The sequence below is a fragment of the Macaca nemestrina genome, chromosome 15 (genome assembly GCF_043159975.1).
Source record: "Macaca nemestrina isolate mMacNem1 chromosome 15, mMacNem.hap1, whole genome shotgun sequence".
In the NCBI taxonomy this organism is placed as follows: Eukaryota; Metazoa; Chordata; class Mammalia; order Primates; family Cercopithecidae; genus Macaca; species Macaca nemestrina.
The window spans coordinates 46,858,277-46,877,711 of record NC_092139.1 but is presented as its reverse complement, the minus strand read 5'-3'; the positions used below and the strand labels follow the sequence as shown (position 1 = coordinate 46,877,711).

The 19,435-nt window shown below is 44.1% G+C and overlaps 2 protein-coding genes across 7 annotated transcripts in view; one reads left to right on the top strand and one right to left on the bottom strand.

The window, feature by feature from the left end:
- Positions 1-19,435, top strand: part of LOC105481498 (taspase 1) — a 441,844-nt gene that overhangs the window by 394,791 nt on the left and 27,618 nt on the right. The gene's annotated exons all lie outside the window — the stretch shown is intronic.
- The window catches only part of LOC105481502 (isthmin 1), an 85,706-nt gene that overhangs the window by 50,945 nt on the left and 15,326 nt on the right, over positions 1-19,435 (bottom strand). The window contains exons 1-2 of one of the 6 annotated variants that reach the window (XM_011741128.2): positions 15,641-18,681; positions 10,278-10,672 (exon numbers count right to left, since the gene is read on the bottom strand). The exons of 1 other annotated variant lie outside the window; for it this stretch is intronic. In XM_011741128.2, coding sequence (XP_011739430.2) covers positions 10,278-10,301 — 24 coding nt within the window. In that variant the 5' untranslated portion in view covers positions 10,302-10,672; positions 15,641-18,681. Of the gene's footprint in view, positions 1-10,277; positions 10,673-15,640; positions 18,682-19,435 lie in introns of those variants that run through there. 4 more of the 6 variants (XM_071079675.1, XM_011741130.2, XM_011741131.2 and 1 more) reach the window with 4 other exon arrangements.

The following is a 19,435-nucleotide window of genomic DNA, read 5'->3' as shown; positions in this document are numbered from 1 at the left end:
TGCCCAATAAGTGTGGCCACAGTTGACTCCTCCTGCATCTCTGGAACCACGTTTGTATTCTGGGATGTGGGAGGATGAGAAGCAGCTCTGGGAGAGGTGGAAGAGTTCTCGCTGGCTCCGCTCCTGTTTTAGCCCTTACTTGTGTGGTGACCCTGAGTCCTGGCACAGGATGGCACAGTCATCTGCCTCTGAGTGATATCATGGGCAGCGCCCAGCTTCTCCCTTTGCCCAGAGAGATAATATAGAGACTGTGCTGGAGGTACCAATGGCTCCTGCCACCTGCCTGTGACCAAGTCACCACTGAGCACCCAGCAAGTGCATTAGGAGCAGGCCTGGCAGAGCAACAGAGAGCAGCAGGGGTCTAGGAAGCAGGTGCAGAAATGAGGCTCAGCAGGAGATGCCAGGGGCAGATATTTTGCTCGCTTGAATTCAGTTCTGATTCTGAACATTTTCTGAATCTGCTTGCTTTTCTTCAAAGTCAACTGTGAATTCAAAGATTTTCTATTTGTATGTACATCTGTTTATACTTATATATACACGTATATAAAGTAGACATATATGGTTATATAAATATACATATATATTTGCAGACATAAATACAGATTTAATTAATTAATTAATTTATTTATTTTTGAGACAGAGTTTTGCTCTGTTGCCCAGGCTGGGGTGCAGAGACGTGATCTAGGCTCACTGTAACCTCCGCCTCCTGGGTTCAGGTGATTCTCCTGCCTCAGTCTCCTGAGTAGCTGGGATTACAGGCATGTGCCACCATGCCCAATTTTTGCATTTTTTTTTTTTTTAAGTAGAGACAATGGGGTTTCGCCATGTTGGCCAGGCTGGTCTTGAATTCCTGACCTCAAGTGATCCGCCTGCCTCAGCCTCCCAAGGTGCTGGGATTACAGGCACGAGCCACTGTGCCCCACCCATAAATAGACATTTATAAGTGTGTTTTTATATGTGTGTATAAACATACATATATATTTATATATACACGGATATGGATGTGTATGTGTTATTTTCATTTTAGCTGTGTTTTTTAAATTTTAAGATATCTGAACTAGCCCATCGTTTCCTAACTGAGCTCACAGAAAAACTGATTATAATACTGAGTTATTAATTTAGTTCATGTGTTCTCAAAATGGGGGTCCCAGGCCAGCAGTGTTGGAATCGCCTGGAAATGTGTTTAAAATGCTGATTCTCGGGTCCCATCCCCTGTGGAATCAGAGCTTCTGGGGTGGGGCCCAGCAGCAGATGTTTGAGCAAGGCCTCCTGGTGATTCCCTCCAGGCTCACACCTGAGAACCTCTGCTGTCACCAGAAGAAGGTGAGGAACAGTGGCTGGTAAGGAGCAATCATTCTGAACGGTATTTTGGCAAAGGGAGATGCTTTCCAGTAAACACAGGACTCTCAAAGAATGCACTTTTATCTTGGAAAAGCATAATCAGATCAACAGTGAATGAGCTCCAAGGCATCCCATCCAGCCTGGGGAGACTGTCTGAGTGGTCACCCACTCCTCAGGGATGCCCCTACGATAACACCAGGAGGGAAGGCAGAGCTCCTTACCCTCCGGGTCCCTGGGTGAAGGAAGCTTTCCACTGAGCAAGTGACGTAAGAGATCAACACGCAGGGTGAGAAGATCAAAAACCCTGAAGATGGAGGGTGAACTGTGAGACTTGGTTCCTTCCTGCTTTTCCCTGCGTCAATAAATGCTAGCTTTGCCAGGCCTGCTTGGGTAGCAAGTACCCCAAACGGGGCAGCAACAGGCCTCCAACTGATTTCTCCCTCACTGTGTCTGTCTCTAATTAAGCCACACAGGTCCATGGGGAAGGACAGGTTGGTTTCAGATTGGATACTGGATGAGATAAACTTTTCTAGCTCAGGGGTCTGGCAGAAGATTAAGCAAGATCTGAGAGGGGGACTGGGGATCCCAGGTGGGCCTAAGAGAGAGGAGAAATTATCTGTCAGTAAATGAGATAAGTGGGAAGACAGAAGGTGAGAGACAAGTGAAAGAGGAGAAAAACAGTTTCCTTCAGTTGCCCCAAAGGCCAAGTTACTATTATCATGGTTTTAAGATGGCTCCTCTTTTCTTTTGAGACAGAGTCTCGCTCTGTCACCCAGGCTGGAGCGCAAGTGGTGTGATCTTGGCTCACTGCAAGCTCCGCTTCCCGGGTACACGCCATTCTCTTGCCTCAGCCTCCTGAGTAGCTGGGACTACAGGTGCATGCCACCACATCTGGCTAATTTTTTTTTGTATTTTTAGTAAAGACGGGGTTTCACCATGTTGGTCAGGCTGGTCTCGAACTCCAGACCTCAAATGATCCACCCGCCTTGGTGTCCCAAAGTGCTGGGATTACAAGTGTGAGCCACTGCACCAGGCCAAGATGGTGCCCCTTTAAACTGAAGAGCTCCCGGATGCAGCAAAAGCCTTCCCACGATGAACCCATCAGCAAAGATAAATCTCAGACCATCCAACACCTAACCTGTAGTTTTCCTGATTAAAGCAATGATTTATGTATGAAGGTGAAGAAGGACAATCTATTTGTTCCCAGCATGTACACTGCAGCCATCATCAAAGCCAAATAGTCCCTACTCCAAGGAAAAAGCATAACTTCCTGAGCTGCATTCATTCACCATCTCCCCTGTGCATTTGCTCCTTGTTCTTCCAGGGACATCTTCCAGAAAAAAGGCCCGAGGGATCCATTCACACTCCTGTGTCTTAAGGCTCCATAGACAGGGCCAACTGCTGCCAAGAATCCAACTCAAGAAAATGCTCTTTTCAGATAAATCTCACACCCCCCAACTGGAAAGCTCATGTAGCAACCAGAGCTTTGCTTTCCTCCAGCAAATTTATACCTCACCCTGTGAATATGCCATTTGCTTGCTTCAGCTTAGACTCTCCCACTTACTCCCCAAGTCTGCAGATATACAGATTGACATTTTAGGTAGAGCCAAACCCATTTTTAACCAGAGTCCTGGGTATTCAGTTACTAAGAGTTCGGCTCCAAGTTCTAAGTGCTCACCCTCCCCAGTGGTGTACAGAAAAGTCACACGGTAAGCAAAAAGTTCTCCAACATGGCACGCTATACAAACTTATGAATGGCTCCTTTCAAAATCCTGACTTTTGAAAGCAGGCTTGAGAAGGTCAGAAGATAGAGTCTGTTACAACTCTTGCTTGCTCTCCGACCAAAGGAAATATATTTCTAGCTCTAGCTTCTCCAAAGAGAAAGTCTTATGATCTCTGCCTCCCACATACCACGCTGGTCCCCTTGCTCCCTGCACCTCACTTTCTCTCATGCCAGATCATGATCTCAGGCCGTAAGTCCAACTCACAGAGGATCCCATCCCCAGAATCCTGCCTTCCCCCGCAAAGTGGAATTTCTCCCATTCCGGATTTTGAACAGAGATTCCACGACGCATGTTTGATCTCTTCACGCTCCATTTTCATTAGTCCTTCACACTCTCCATCACTTGGAAAAATACAAACAGCATGGTTCAGTTTGAAGGTTAAGAACTGACAGTCTCCATAAACATTTTTACAATAAAAGCTGACTTATCCACTGCCAGAATTCGATGTCTGTGGAAGGGGGGTGAGATGGAATGGAGACAGGGAGCGGGAAGTGAAAACCTTCAACATCAGAAGGAGGGGACAAGTGCTCACCATTCAATTACTAGGTGAAAGAAATCCCCAGTGCTTTGCTGGCCAAAAAATGACTGGGTTGATCTCTGAATAATTAAAGTATTATAGGGAGGGAGGCAGAAATCCAAGGAGCAGAACAGCTATTCCTGATTTATGGAAAATACAAAGCAATCAATGGTCATAAGTTATAAAATTTCCAGGTCATGAATACTAAAAGTGGCCTATGAAGAGATGATAAAATAATTCTCAGGATGTTTTCAGTAGGGAGAAGCAGAGGGTAAAATAGATGGGGGCAAAGGAGACCTAGAATGTAAACCACACTCATCCTAAACCACCCAACATACTTAAAGGCTGAAATCACCTAATTAGCTGGGATTCATTTTGATGGTGTGTGGGCAGATGAGCTGCAGGGCATGTATTCATTTACTCATTCAATATGTAATTACTGAGAGCCAATTACTCCATTCCAAAGACTGGAAATACAATAGGGAGCAAGATAGACATTAATCTTACCCTCATGGAGCTTACAGTCCACAGCAGGGGTTCCCAAATGTACATCCTGATGCCTCAGTCACATCCTAAACCACATAAATCAGACAGGGAGTTTAGGGAAGGGTCTGGGCACCAGGACCTTAAAAAGATCCCTAGGCGATTCCAGTGTGCAGCAGGTTTTGGAAGCGGCTTGACCTGCTTAACTGTGTTGCCATGGTTTGCCCAATCAATGAGGACCAAAGCTTGCCCATTACTCACTCCTTTCCCGCTCTGTTTGCTAAAACTCCATATGCCCTAAGGACTTCATTCTCACATCTTCAGCACATGTGAAATGCTCTGCAAGCTGAATTGACTCTGAGCCTTATCAAAGGAGTTTCCTAATGAAAGCACCAGCCACATCCTTGAAAGCTAGTAGGGGCCCTCTTTATTCCAAACCTAAAATTGGACACAGTACCCAGTGTATAATCTGATAATGGTATAAAATATTTGAAACCCAGGCCATCCCAGAAATCCTAAGCCTCCTGGCTACCCTATCAATGTGGTCGTTTCATGGCATGAACCCTGGCAGCAGACTACCAGCAGTTTTCCATCTCCAGATTTCTTTGTTAAGGAAGAAAAAGAGAACATGCTTGATAGCTCTTCCCTTCTGTTCACTGTGAGCTTTTATATCCAGTTCCCTTGGAAGTGATCAATGGAAATCCATTATAGACTTTCTTGGGCCTCCTCCTGGATTTTCATCAATTTGGAAAGGAAACATTACATTAAGCCTTTTTCTGGAAGGCCCCAGGAATGTTTGCAAATGAGAAAAAAGGAAAAGAGAATGCAGAAAGGAGTCTGCTTTAAAGCCGTAATGAACATGCCAGGAAACAAAACAAAACAAAACAAAAAATGATGGAGGCTGACAAAAATGGTTCAGGAGAAGTACTCCCCTTTGCTTCCCATTGTGTGTTCCGAAAGGCAAAGTGGTCCCCACTCAAGCGACCAGAGCCTGCCAGTTGGCCAATTCAGCAGCATTCCACTACAGAGATTAAAACCAACTTTATGATTGTGGTGCAAATAATAAAGAGCCTGGCAGGGTTTCCTTCCAAAATGAAAGCTCGTTTATTTTCCGAGGTGTATAATTTGGTTGTAAATGTTTCCTTTGGGCCAAAACATCCTCAATTGGGTTTTTGCCTGGAACACATCACTACTTTGCTGGAGAAGAATGGACTCCGTGTGGTCCTGCCATGTCTGTCCACCCGGGGCACGGAAGGGTTCCAGCTGGCCTGCCCGCGTTTCACGTCTGGAGGCAGTGGTCTGCTGGCAGAACTAGGGGTGGGGGGCAGGGGAGCCTGGCTTGGAATGGCTGCACCAGCTCCCCAGCCCTGGTCCATCTGTGAAATGGGCAGACTCGCAACTGATCTCCCTCCTGCTTGTTTTCAGTACCTTTCAGTGGTGGGGAGAACAGAAGATCATTAGGAACCCTGATTCCTGTGAGATTTGGCTTTTTCCTACCCAGGTCTTTGTGTCCTTATTTTATTTATCTTTTCAAAAATCATCCTAAAAAATCCACCCAGCAATAAGTAATATTTGGATAAAGGCAACAGGTTCTTTGCAGGGCTCCTGAGCTGACCACACGTACGTGGGGCCTGAACTTGGCCCATGATGTTTAGCCCATCTTACCTAAACATAAACAGCTTTTTCTCCTGTACAAGCAGCTTAAGAAGTCACAGTGCTTTTTACCAGTATTTTCATGTTGATCAACTCTCTTACATCATATACTTTCACCTTGCTTTCCATTTGTCGCTTCATGTTAATTCAAAGCCAGTGCTCGGTTTTGCAGATAGAAATATATTTATTCCACTGGCTTCCCCGCCTCACCCCTAAATGGCAGGTCATGCAGAACAGGGAAACATCTGGGGATCAAGGGAAGAGTCTCAAAAGTCATCATGTGCCATCCCTTCAGGTTGTTTCAAACTGTCCTTCTAACACTGGGTTTCGGACGAAGGAGAGGAAAAGAAGTGAACTGAAAGGCGAAAACAAACTTGGCACATTTCACCCCGGGTACATGGGAAGGACACTGGTAGAAATTAGTATTGTGAGGCCTGGCTCAAGAGGTAAAATTCAATGGTTTTATTTATTATGAAATCACTTGCTGGAAAATGATGCAGTATGCTTTCGCTAAACTCAAGATTCTCCTGAGACTGATCTTGAAGCAGTTATGTTGGGCAAGGTGTTGCATAAAACAAATAGCTTCCTCTGGAGTGGAGACATCTCCCTGCTAAGGCCCATCATCTTTTCAAAACAATATCAAATTTTCCAGTGACATGGTTCTTCCAAGACAGTTCACACACCAGCAATGCAGTTCATACTCAGCTTTTTGGATAATCACCTGCTGCTGGATATCAGACCCCTTGTTGCTTCAAGTGGAGCAACAAGAAATGTTCATAAAGAAGAAACAAGTTAAGAAATGCCAGAGAGTAGGAATATCTGACAATCTGACACACAAAGAAATGTACTACTATGAATCGGGCAGCCACAACCTCAGTCTCCAAGTAACTCTCTGGCCTTAACTCAATTCTTCCGCACTTTTGGATGCTGCCATCACCCACATAGCCCACCTGGAACTTGGAAAATCAGGTTTGCACAGCCCTTGGAAACCACAATACTGACACACGATGAACAAGTCATAGAGGAAATTCTGACTTTCCTCTGGATCAGACCCACAAAGGCAAGGGATTTAAGACCACTCCTCTTGCATGAATGTCACTTTTGCACTGTGGTTAGAGGATTTTGTTCTAGGACACACACATCATACTGAGATAAAAGAGAAACCAAGATCCTACTTCTTTTTGAAAACCGTAATTCTTTCCTACTTCACTACCTTATGTCAATATATCTGAGCCTCCGGGGCTGTAAGTCACTTCCTGTCGTGGTCAGGTTTCATCTCCTTTATGAAGCTTTCAGTACTTCTCACAGTTCCCAGGTGCAAACACGACTTGGCTGAAAGTCATTTTGAATTCAAAATATTGCCTACAGAGGCCTGGATGGTGGGTTTTGAGAAATAATTATCCCTCATGCTAAAATCTCTCTTTTAAGTTGCTCCTCCTACCTACACACACACACACACACACACACACACACACACACACACACACACCCCTCACTTTGCTGCCAAAATGCTGTGGTTTCAGTCACGGCATCCGGCAAAGGTGTCCTGGGTCATTGGAACCCTCCTGACCTGTACAGGCTACAAGCTACTGATAACTTCATCAGATGAGCAGACGTGAATCAGGGGTCAGGAAGGGACACGCTGACCCTTAAAGACACAACATTTCCTGATGCTGTGTTTTTGGTAAGTTGAAAAGTTCACTTCACAGAAGAACAAGAAATTGCAGACCCAGACCCTCTTTCTGTCTCTAAATCTCTTCTTTTTTCTTTCTTTCTTTCTTTTGTTTTTAGACGGAGGTTCACATTTTTTTTGCCCAGGCTGGAGTACAACGGCGCGATCTCGGCTCACTGCAACCTCTGCCTCCCAGGTTCAAGTGATTCTCCTGCCTCAGTCTCCCAAGTAGCTGGGATTACAGGCATGTGCCACCACACCTGACTTTGTATTTTCAGTAGAGACGGGGTTTCACCATGTTGGCCAGGCTGGTCTCTAACTCCTGATCTCAGGTGATCCACCCGCCTCAGCCTCCCAAAATGCTGGGATTACAGGCATGAGTCACTTGGCCCAGTACTATTTTTTTCTTTTTTTAAAATCTCTGTCTCACTCCCTCCTTTCCCCTGGAATGGTTTAAAAAAGAGAGAGAGAGAGGATATTCATTACAATGCAGGAGTTATCAAGTGACTCTAAATTGCTTTATTAAAAACCAAGTCCAGTCAGGTGTTTTTACATTGAAAATAAAAAAGAAAAGATATGAATGGAGAATCCCAAATCAGTTACTTTCTTCTTATAAGGCCGGGGTATTGGGGGATTGGACAAGGTCTTAGAACTTGGGGATGTAATCATGGCTCTGCCATTGTCCATTTCAGGCAAGTAGGTAAACTTTCTGGGTTTCAGGTTTCTCATCTATAAAATGAAAAAACAGAATCTGCTCTGCCTCCTTAAATGTGGTGAAGGCATTTTGGAAAGCACAACACGCCCTGACCTTCCAGACTTTCTTGGGCACTTTCCTTATGCAAGTAGCTACACTGCGTGCCATGAGTGTAACAGAGAAGTAAGCTATGACTGCTGGTCTCATGGCCCTTCCTCTGTCCTGGCAGGCAGAGTGGGGAGTAGGGATGCTTCATACCCACAGATAGGCATGGAGCAGGAAGCATGCAATATTCACTCAAATGGATGACCCATGCTGTGAGGGTTCAGAAGTGGGCCCATTTCTACCTTGACAGTTCACAGAAAAGCTTTTTTCTTTTTTGTGAGACGGAGTCTCGCTGTGTTGCTCAGGCTAGAGTGCAGTGGCACGATCTTGGCTCACTGCAACCTCCACCTCCTGGGTTCAAGCGATTCTCCTGCCTCAGCCTCCTGAGTAGCTGGGATTACAGGTGCCCACCACCACACCCGGCTAATTTTTTTGTGTGCATTTTTAGTAGAGATGGGGTTTCACCATGTTGGCCAGGCTGGTCTTGAACTCCTGACCTCAAGTGATCTGCCCACCTCAGTCTCCCAAAGTGCTGGGATTACAGGCGTGAGCCACAGCACCCAGTCCACAGAAAAGCTTTTGTGGCCCGTCCAGAATTTTTGCAATTAGAAAGAGGGCGAAGAACATCGGAGTGGGTGGGTACAAGGAATAGTGAGAGTCTAATTTGGCTGAAAATGCATCCTGTAGAGTGAGGGGCAGGAAAGGTGGATCAGTTCCAGATATGGAGTTCCTCAGTATCTGTTCTGAGGCATAGAAAGGGGAATGATTGGAAGTTTGTGAGCAGAGGAGAGCAACAGTTTAGAAGATGAAACTAAGTATTATTTTGAATTGACATGAAAGGAGAGAAATGAGAAATGAAATAAAATGAAGGAATTAAGGAAATCTGGAAAAGTAAGGACCCAGGTAACTACCCTAGGGTATGCAGGGGAACTATCATTATTGGGACACACAGGAATGGGCAGGTACATGTGGAGGGGAGGATGGCAGGCAGCTTCTGAAATGGCCCTCAATGACCCCATCTCCTGGAATATACAGCCTTGTGCAATCCCCTCCCTTTGAGTGTGGGATGGAGCAAACGACTTGCTTCTAACAAATAGGGCATGGCAAACATGATGGAATGTCACTGAAATTAGGTGACAACGACTGTGGATTTTGTCTTGCTCATACTCTTTTTCTGGCTTTATTCACTTACCCGCTCTGATAAATTCAGCTGCCATCCTGGGACTTGCACCACGGAGAGGCCCACATGGCAAGGAACTGAGGGTACCTTTACCATAGCCTGTGAGAGACCATGGGCCAAGGGATCCAGGTAAGCTGTGTCTGAATTCCTGACCCACGGAAGTTCTGAGATAATAAACGTGGGTTCTTTTGAGCAGCTATGGGGTAGCATAAGTATGGGGTAATTTGTTATACAACAATAGATAACTAATACAGGAAGGAAGATATTTAACCAACATGGGATGGCAGGGAATAAGTGCTTTCTGGTATTAAAATCCCAGACTCATGGTCTTTTTTGACTTTAGGAACATTTTGTAAAAAGAAACCTCTCCACCACTCCTTTCTTTCATTGTTTCCTAGTGTTGATTAAAGAAACATGACCTGATGTTCAATTTCAAAAGACTCAGGGGGGGCCTTCCAATAGAAAACTGGCAGGAAATTAATGCCATATACACCAGGCAAGGCAGATGTTTCTGAATATGACACTTAGGTGAAACACACCTTTCCCTTTTACACATTTTACTCACTTTTGACTTTGCACAGGCAGTTTGTTTCTAGGGGGATGAAAAGGGGGACATATCTTCTCAATAGAAAATGGGGTCTTCCCACAAATCCATGTGACACCAAAATATCTAATGATGGCTAACAAAAAACCTGGCCAAGGATTTTGAAGAAACCACATTATCTCTTTATCTGTGTTGAAATTATGGAAGTATATAGTAAAGGTAATACCATGCCTGTGAACTGGAATAAGCCTTCATGCTAAATGAATATCTTTAATATGTTTTTATATGCAATATGTTTGCTTACCATTAAATTCTTTTCACTCGTCATCTTGCTGTGTGAAAACAAATCATCACAAAGCTGCCTTACCAAATAATTTGTAGGACTTTAGGACATGTAATGTCCGAATAAGTGACCACTATATATTTTCATTAGCTTATGCCGATTTTTTTGCATAGGACATCTTCTACAGTAGTGGTAATCCTCCATATTTCAGCTGACACCTCTATGTGAGCTGTGGTCATCTCAGTGTTCAGAGAGTCCCCTCTGCCTACATGAAAACCAGTCAGAGACGAGCTGTTTTGAATAAAGTCTCCTGCTCTTGTAGACTTTTAATTTGACCTTGGAATGTGCAAGCAGACCTCTGCATTTAATCCAACATTGAGGCAAGTTTTCTCTTTGCCTAGGTTTATCTTGTCTGTCTGTGAACAAAAGAGAGGATAGCAAAGTACCTTGTTTGGATTTGTCTATAAATGTGACCTTCCTAAACTGGCTAACAGAGTCTGTTTCTGACCTGCAGATGAATCAGCAATGCCTACATTGGAGATGTGGTAATAGACAAACACTCCCTTCTGCAAATACCATGAGCATTGAGGTCTATCCCCATTCCACTAAAGCAAACATATTATCTGGAAAATTGAGAAACTATTCCAGCTTCTCTTCAAATATCTAACTATTTCAGGAAAACTGTGCCTGCTATTCTAACTGCAGAAATACTCTGAACCTCTAAGTCTTGTCATTCCATATAAAATGAGTTGTAACAATTTCTACTGAAACTCTGTTTTGCTGATTAGTTAATGGATAGACATAGTGCAAACAGATGCTTAACGATGATGGATATAGCTTAAAATTCTGGGCACACTCAATTTCTTCCCTAGGTTTTGGCATTAGTAAAGGGCTAATTTTTTTTTTATTCATAGCTTATATTTGAAAAAGTGAGGGGATGCATGGCAGTCAATGGCATTCAGATGGTCATTTTACTGCTTTTATAATAAGAGAGACCTAGAGGTCAGACAGGAAGAAGACAAACAGCTAAGAGTACAGCCCTAAGTGTGGAATACTGCAGAATCTTAAAAGCATAAGCCATATTGAGTAAAGAGGCAGAGAGGGCTAGCTTTCTACCAAAAATACACGTCTTTGTGCCACGCTGGAGGCAACCCTTTTCAGGGAATACATTTCCCAGTCATCCCGCGTCAAGGGATGATCCATGTGAGCAGAAGTGATGTATGTCACTTCTGAGCTGGGACTGTTAAGAAGACATCAGGGCCTCTATCATCCTGGGTCCCTGAATGACTGCATGGAACTGACCACTAAGAAAGCTGAGGGTGAAAGATGTTAAATGTTGTGCCCATGGTCACAGCCAGTTAGTGACAGAGCAGGGACTCGAAGTTATGTCTTCTGACTTCCAAGGCAAGAGTTCTTTTTGGTAACAGATAAGGAACTACTTCCCCAAGCCATGCAGTCACAGTGATGAAAAGCATGGACTCTGGTGTCCAGACAGCCGAAGTTCAAATCTTGCCTCTACCTCTGCTATCTGTGTGACTTGGGCAAGGTACTTAATCTTATTGCGTAAAATGAGGATAATAATAATGCCTACCCTAAGGTGTTGTTTTGAAGGTTAAATAAGTCAATATTAATCAAATGCTTAAAAAAGTGTCTGGCCCATAGTAGGGACTATTTAAGTATATGACAAAGGCAAGTAGATAAAATCAGGTGAAATCTGTATAACTACCAGCTCCCATCACTTCACACATGAACACTAAGGGACGTGATGTCTTAAGCTATGGCTGCCAACCTCACTGATCGAGGCTCAAGTAATTCCTACCCCTCATCTGATGCTTTTATACCAACATAAATCAGCATAGAAACAACAGCCTAGAAGCCACCATGCCAATGAGCAAAGGGTCTCACCTCCATTCAAGAGAAGCTCAGGACCATTCCCATCATGGCTCCCCCAGTTGCCATCAAGAGACAAGGCTCTCCACTCTACACATCTCTGAACACTTAATTGGACTCAGCCTTTCCTCCTTCACCTTCCCAAACCTGTCCTTTACTGGACCTTCTAGGGCTGTTACTCCATGATAATCAGTCTCTCATTTTCCACTTCTCTGAACATCCCCTCAACCTCTTCCTCGATCTTCCTGGTCCCATGGCTATCTCCTGACCTTTTCTTCCCCTTCCTCCTGAAAAATATAAACAAAAACCAAACAAACAAATCCTGCTCCTTTCAAGATGTTGGATGTTCCAACTGCTCTGTGGAGTTTCTGGTCATTCTCTATTCATTGAAAAGCCCAGCTTCTGGCTTAGTCTTCTTTACTATTGACCTCCTGTTATCCTTTTCGGTGACTTCAACATCCACGTAGATGACCTCCCCAGTTCTTGGACCTCCTCACCTCCCACACCCTTTCCCTCAACTGCATCTCAACCACCCTCTTCCCTAGACCTGTTGTCAGTAAACCTTCTAATAAAGACACTTCCTGTTCTTTTAACTCGTTTTTCCAGTTTTAAAACTCGTTGATATCTCCAAGCCACTACCATTTTCTCAACTCCCTTCAGCCTTCTCTTGTTTTTACTTTCCTTCTTCAACGTGTGTTCTTTTATTTTAATCATTTCCTTCCAATGGCTCTCAACTCTGCTTGCCCCCTTCTCTTCTCCTTATATAATTGACTGGCAACACCTCCATTTTGGTTGAACTCAGTGATCCAACTTCTGTAGGTTAGTAGCCAAGCAGGTGGGTGATGGGAACAATAAAAGCATCCAACTTGACAAACTTGCTTTATTTTAGATTCATGTCCTCAAACCCTCAAATGAATACTAAGCACTGTTCCAAAATCCAATTGCCCTTCCTTCACAATCTTACTTGCTTCAGTACCCAAGATGACCATTTCATATCTTCTCTCCTCAAATGTCCTACTTATGTTCCTGCCCTCCCTTCATATTTCACTGATGGAACAGGAGTCATGGGATGGCAACTCTTTTATTACCATCACTCTATCTATACTCCTGTCCGCATAGGTCATTTTCTTCCTCTTCCCAGTTGTTCCACAGAATAAGCTTTCCTGCTTCTACGAAAGGCCAATGCTCACACATAGCCTCTTGCCTTCTTGAAGAATTCACTCCTCATTTCTTCTCTCTCAGTTTTGCATCATCAATCTCTTCCTTTCTATTGGATCGTTCTTATCAGCATCACAGATGCCCTGGTATCTCTGATCTTACATGAACCAAAAACTCTTTTTTGACCACATGTTCATATATCTCCCCTTTATAGTAAAACTTTTGCAAGACTTATTTGTATATTCTGTCTCCATTTCCTCACCTTCCACTTGTTCCTTTACCCTACAGACATTGGAGTCTATTCCCATGATGCCTCCACAACTGCTGTCATTCAGGTCACCAGTCATAGCTGCGTTGCCCAGTTGAATGAGCACTTCTCTGGCTTCATCTTTTTTGTTCTCACAGCAGCATTTGATGGAAGTCCTCTCTCCTTAAGGCATTCTTCTCCCCTGGCTTCTGTGATACCACCCCCTTGGTTCTCCTTTTACCACTTTGGTCATGACGCCTCACTCTCAGCTTGTCCACTTGACAACCTCCCTGCTATTATCTTCACTTACATGTCCCAGAGGCATCTCATATTCCACATATCCCATGTAAATCCACTGACATGAACTCTACCCTTGTAGAACTGGAAGTTGTCTTTGACTCTTCACTTCTTAACTCTGAAATGCAATCCACCAGCGTATCCTGCTGGCTCTGTCTCAAAATTGTGTCTTGCATCCATCCACTCCTCTCTACCCTGGTCCACATCCCATTACCTCCTCCTTGGATTATTATGAAATTTTCTAACATATCTATGGTCTTCCCTCTCATTCTCCACTGATCAGACGGAGCCATCATTGAGAAGCTCTTCAATGGCTTCTTCCTCACCAGTCCTAGAACAGTCAATTCTTTATCATGACCTGCAAAACTCTTGCTTTTTTCTACAAGTTCATGTGCCACTTTCTTCCTTACACACTGTTCTCCAGTCTCTTTTCCATCCCTTAGTCGTGCCAAAGTCCTTCCCACCTCAAGGGTTTGGTGTTTGTGATTCCGTCTGCCTAACTGGCTCTCCCAAGTTCTTTGCAGAGCTGGTCCTTCTATCCCCCAACTCAGGACTCAAGTGTCACTTTTCCCTCAAGTCCTTCCTTGACCACTCTCTTTTAGTAGGAACTCTCAGTTATTCCCTGTCTTTTGCTCCCTGTTTATGTCCTGCTAAGCACCTATCACAATCTATAATAATTTCTTTATTATGAATCAATTATTGTCAGTTTTCTTTCTAGAACACAAGCTTGTTCTCTATTGAATCTCCAGTGCCTAGCACAATATCTGCTCATCACAACCACGCGATAGGAAAGTGCTGAATGAATGAATGGAATTGTAGAATGCTAACTATGTGGCTGGGCAGTGCTCAATGCTTATAAGTACATTATTTCATTTGCCTGACTGCTGTTTGGTTGTATATTAAATAAAAGAGAAAATTCATGTCCATTTAATTACTTTTCTGCTCCTGTAACAACCTAACAGCAACCACCATGTAGCAGGACCCCAGCACTTTAGATGTACATTTACTCTAATTCTCTTCAGCTAAGCGGGGCTATAAAAACTTTTACAGATGTTCAGGAATAGGGGGTTGTGTGGTTCATGAAAGATGACTTGCTTTGGAGTCTGGTACTGGCTGGCACTAGGATGAATGAATGGTATGGTCTTAGCCAAATCTTTTAATTTCTCCAGGTTTTAGATTATTTGTCAATGAAATGAGACATTGGGGCTTGACTATCTTGCCAACAACAACATTCTAGAATTTGCGGAGTGTCTGCAACCTGCCTTCTAAGCAGAGTGCCTCACCATGGAGTGTAGGCGGGTTGGAGCACAGATGAAGCCCCGGTCCAACCTGGGCATTCCTGCAGCCATGTGTAGTGACCCTTGTGTATGTGAGTGCCTGTCATGTGCCCACGTATCCTGGTGGCACAAAAGGTACTTTACGTAGATTGTCAGGACCAAGACACAGAACCTTCTTGGGGCACACCACAATAATTCCCCCACTAGCATTCACCTTAAAATGAAAGAAGTAAGTAAAAACCTTCTCAGATCTCAGGGAGGAACCTGCAGATGGACCCCTGAAAATTTAAGGCCAAGGCCATTCATGTCCATTATTGGGTTAGTCCAGACCTTAGCATTAATCCTGGCCTTGGTGAATAAGAAGTAAAAGAACCACTGTGGGGCATGAGAGAACCACACCAGACAGAGCTTCAGGGCAATGATTCCCTGGGGAGAACCTGGAACACAACTTTGAATACCTAGTCTGCCATATATTTTTTCCTAAGAACCTGCCTTTCATTATTTCTATTTAATACCTGCTGTTCAATGTTTACATTCACTCTCTTTGTGATCCCAACGCGTCTTCAAATGTTTCCAGTTTTTTTCTAATTGATGTGGATTCCCCAGATTTATCTCATTTCATGATGTCTTCAGAATTGTGTGTTGTGCCGCTATCACACTTCACACTCTCAGTAAGGAGCTCTCAGTTGTCTCACCTGGTTCGTGTCTTCCTGAATGTACTAGTGAGGGGAGCAGAGAGGGAGGGATGCACTGAGTTGTTAGCCTTTTTCCAGCAAAGTGTGGAGAGCTGAACCTTTTCAGGAGTAATGGGTTAAACAGAAATGGATGACTTGACCACTCTTTAGAACGTCGTATCCCCTATGGGCTGATCAACTGCTATCATGAGTGAACTTGAGAGGATTATTCTGGATTGGTCAGTTTTCAGGAGGCTGGTCATTTTGATTGTAGATGTGACTTTCACAGCTGGGTCAGACTCCATGTGAAGCCAAAAACTTCCTGTATGTTATAATTTTACTTTCTTCTTTCTTGGAAAGTTAATAACATTCTTCATTTTCTGACAGGCATAAAAACAACTTTGCTGTTTTCTAGTTGAGTTCCAGTATCTGGAAATGCTAGTAAGTCTGTAACATTTTCACACTGGAATTATGTGGAGTGATGTCCATGTGGGTATTGGGGAACCACGTATAATTGATCCAGGAGTTTAATTTGGCCCCAACCCTTAAAAAATGTTTACTCCACTGAAGGGCAGCTCCAAATAAGTTAATGAGTGATGGGCTATGGATTTTGCCATTTTGCCTGATTTTAGTGAGGTGGCCTTCTGGTTTGAAGTAGGTTGCCTCTCATTAATGACCTTCTCCAGAACTTTCAGAGCCTAGGGAAAGGGCTGGAGCATAAAAATATACTTCAAATTAGTCCCCAAAAGTCACCATGTCCGGTAGAAGGCTCGCAGGCCCATGGCTGGACTTCTGGGAATTTTTGGGCAATGTAACCACAGTGATGTTTATGAAATGGAATGTCCATCTCACAGTGCTCTCAAAGGTATTCTTTTTTTAAAATTTTAAGTTATTGCTCCTCTTTATTGTAAACGATGTCCTATAAAGAAGATATATGTCTACAATTGAGCTTTGAAGGAGGACCATGGAGCCAATTCCTTTTAAAGGGAATGAAGTCAAGCAGTAAATTTGCTGGTCACTCTTTTCATATGGACTGTATCTCAGCCAGCAGTTGGTCTTTGATGTTGTAACAATGGCACTGGGACCTGAGGCAGAGGAGCACCCCCATAATACTGAAACTAGCCTGCATTCATTCCAATTTGGAGAACAATCTGCGGGATAGCACACACATCAGGGAGCCCAGAGAGTGAATTCCAGGGCTGTGGGTCATCTTTCCCAGTGAAAACCAGCCATCTCTTCTACACCATGTACCCTGCCTGCTGCATTCTTTACTCTTTTATTAAAATTGAAGTATGATATTCCTACAGAAATATACACATATGTAACTCTACAGCTCAATAAGATTTCACAAACTGAAGACACCTATGTAACCAATGCCTAGATCAAGAGGCAAAACATCACCAGTGCCCTAGCTGCCCTCCTTGGACTCCCTTTTCATCACTTCCTTGACAAAGGTAACTCTCTTCCAACAGCACAGGTTCCTTTTTCCTGGTTTGGAACTTCACCTAAACAGAATTATCCAGCACGTACTTTACTGTGCCTGGTTTCCTTCACTCAACATTACATTTGTGAAATTGTGCATGTTGCACGTAGCTGTCATTTGTTCCTTCCCACTGTGTACACTTAACTATCTTATTATCTATTCTGTTGATGGCATTGGGGTTGTTTCCAGGTTGGGACCGTTTTAAACAGTGCTGCTATGAACATTCTTTTTTAGGTCTTTGAGTGCATTAGTGAATAGATTTCTGTTGGGCACATACTCGGGTGGAATTGCTGGGTCAGGGGCATGTTGATATGTCGGCTGTGTCCCCATTCAAATCTCAATTGAATTGTATCTCCCAGAATTCTCATGTGTTGTGGGAGGGACCTCATGTGTGCTGCAGGGGCAGGGTCCTCATGGAGAACCTTTTCTAGGGCAGTGCAGAAGGGAAATGTGGGGTCGGAGCCCCCACACGGAGTCCCTACTTGGGCACTGCCTAGTGGAGCTGTGAGAAGAGAGCCACTGTCCTCCAGAACCCAGAATGGTAGATCTACCGACAGCTTGCACCATGTGCCTGGAAAAGTCGCAGACACTCAACACCAGTCCCTGAAAGCAGCTGGAGGGAGGCTGACCCTGCAAAGCCACAGGGGCAGAGCTGCCTAAGACCATGGGAACCCACCTCTTGCATAAGTGTGACCTGGATGTGAGACATGTAGTCAAAGGGGACCATTTTGGAGCTTTAAAATTTAACTGCCCTGCTGGATTTCAGACTTGGCCTGGGCCCTGTAATCCCTTTGTTTTGGCCAATTTCTCCCATTTGGAATGACTGTATTTACCCAATACCTGTACCCCCATCATATCTAGGAAATAACTAGCTTGCTTTTGATTTTACAGGCTCATAGGCAGAAGGGACTTGCCTTGTCTCAGATGAGACTTTGGACTGTGGACTTTTGGATTAATTCTGAAATAAATTAAGACTTTGGGGGACTGTTGGGAAGGCATGATTGATTTTGAAATGTGAGGACATGAAATTTGGAGGGGTCAGGGGTGGAATGATACCGTTTGGCTTTGTCCCCACTCAAATCTCAACTGAATTGTTTCTCCCAGAATTCCCATGTTTTGTGGGAGGGACCCAGGGGGAAGCAATTGAATCATGGGGGCCAGTCTTTCCCGTGCTAACTCAATGAATATCCCAGCGTTAGTTTGAAAGGTGAGAAGTTTGTTAACATAATTGTCTTCTACTGTATCACTCCCAAGAATTTTAACTCTGAGCAGGTCCTTGTTAGAAGTATGGCCGAGACGGGCATGGTGGCTCACGCCTGTAATCCCAGCACTTTGGGAGCCCGAGGCAGGTGGATCACAAGATTAAGAGATCAAGACCATACTGGCCAACATGGTGAAACCCTGTCTCTACTAAAAATACAAAAATTAGCCGTGCATGGTGGTGGGTGCCTGTAATCCCAGCTACTCAGGAAGCTGTGGCAGTAGACTTGCTTGAATCCGGGAGGTGGAGGTTGCAGTGAGTCAAGATTGTGCCACAGCACTCCAGCCTCGGTGACACAATGGGACTCCATCTCAAAAAAAAAAAAAAAAAAAAAAAAAGAAGTACAATATACAATGCACAGAGCCTGTGGAACTCCTGTCCCCAGGCATGTTCTGTTTCTCTTGTTGCAACTGGGGAAGGAAGGTAGGAAACAGTGCCCTTTCATCAGGGAAAGTGGTCACAGGCTCAAATTGTCCAAGCCCCATGAGTGATGAATAACATATTTGCAGGCACAGTTCCTACTATGTAGCACACAATTTGTAAGCAGTGAAAGGGCAACCCTTCCGAAAAAAGATGGAAAGAGATGGGCGTGTTTTTCTTGACTCAGAAACAACCCTTGGTGGGGGCTGAATCATGTGCTGCCACAGCAACCCACAGAATGACATGTGGGAGCTTTCTCTAGCTCTAACTTCTCAGTGGCAGGGCCCTCTGGGACTCACCCTCCCTCTTGGCCTGACTCTGGCCCTGGAGTCAGGCTGAGCAGCTTCCCAACACAGCCCTGGTGATGTCACTATTCTTATCCCATTTTACTGAATGGGGCACAGAGATGTAGAGAAGTGTAAGGATTTTGCTTAGGGGCAGAGACTTAACTGAGGAGCAGAACTGGAATCAA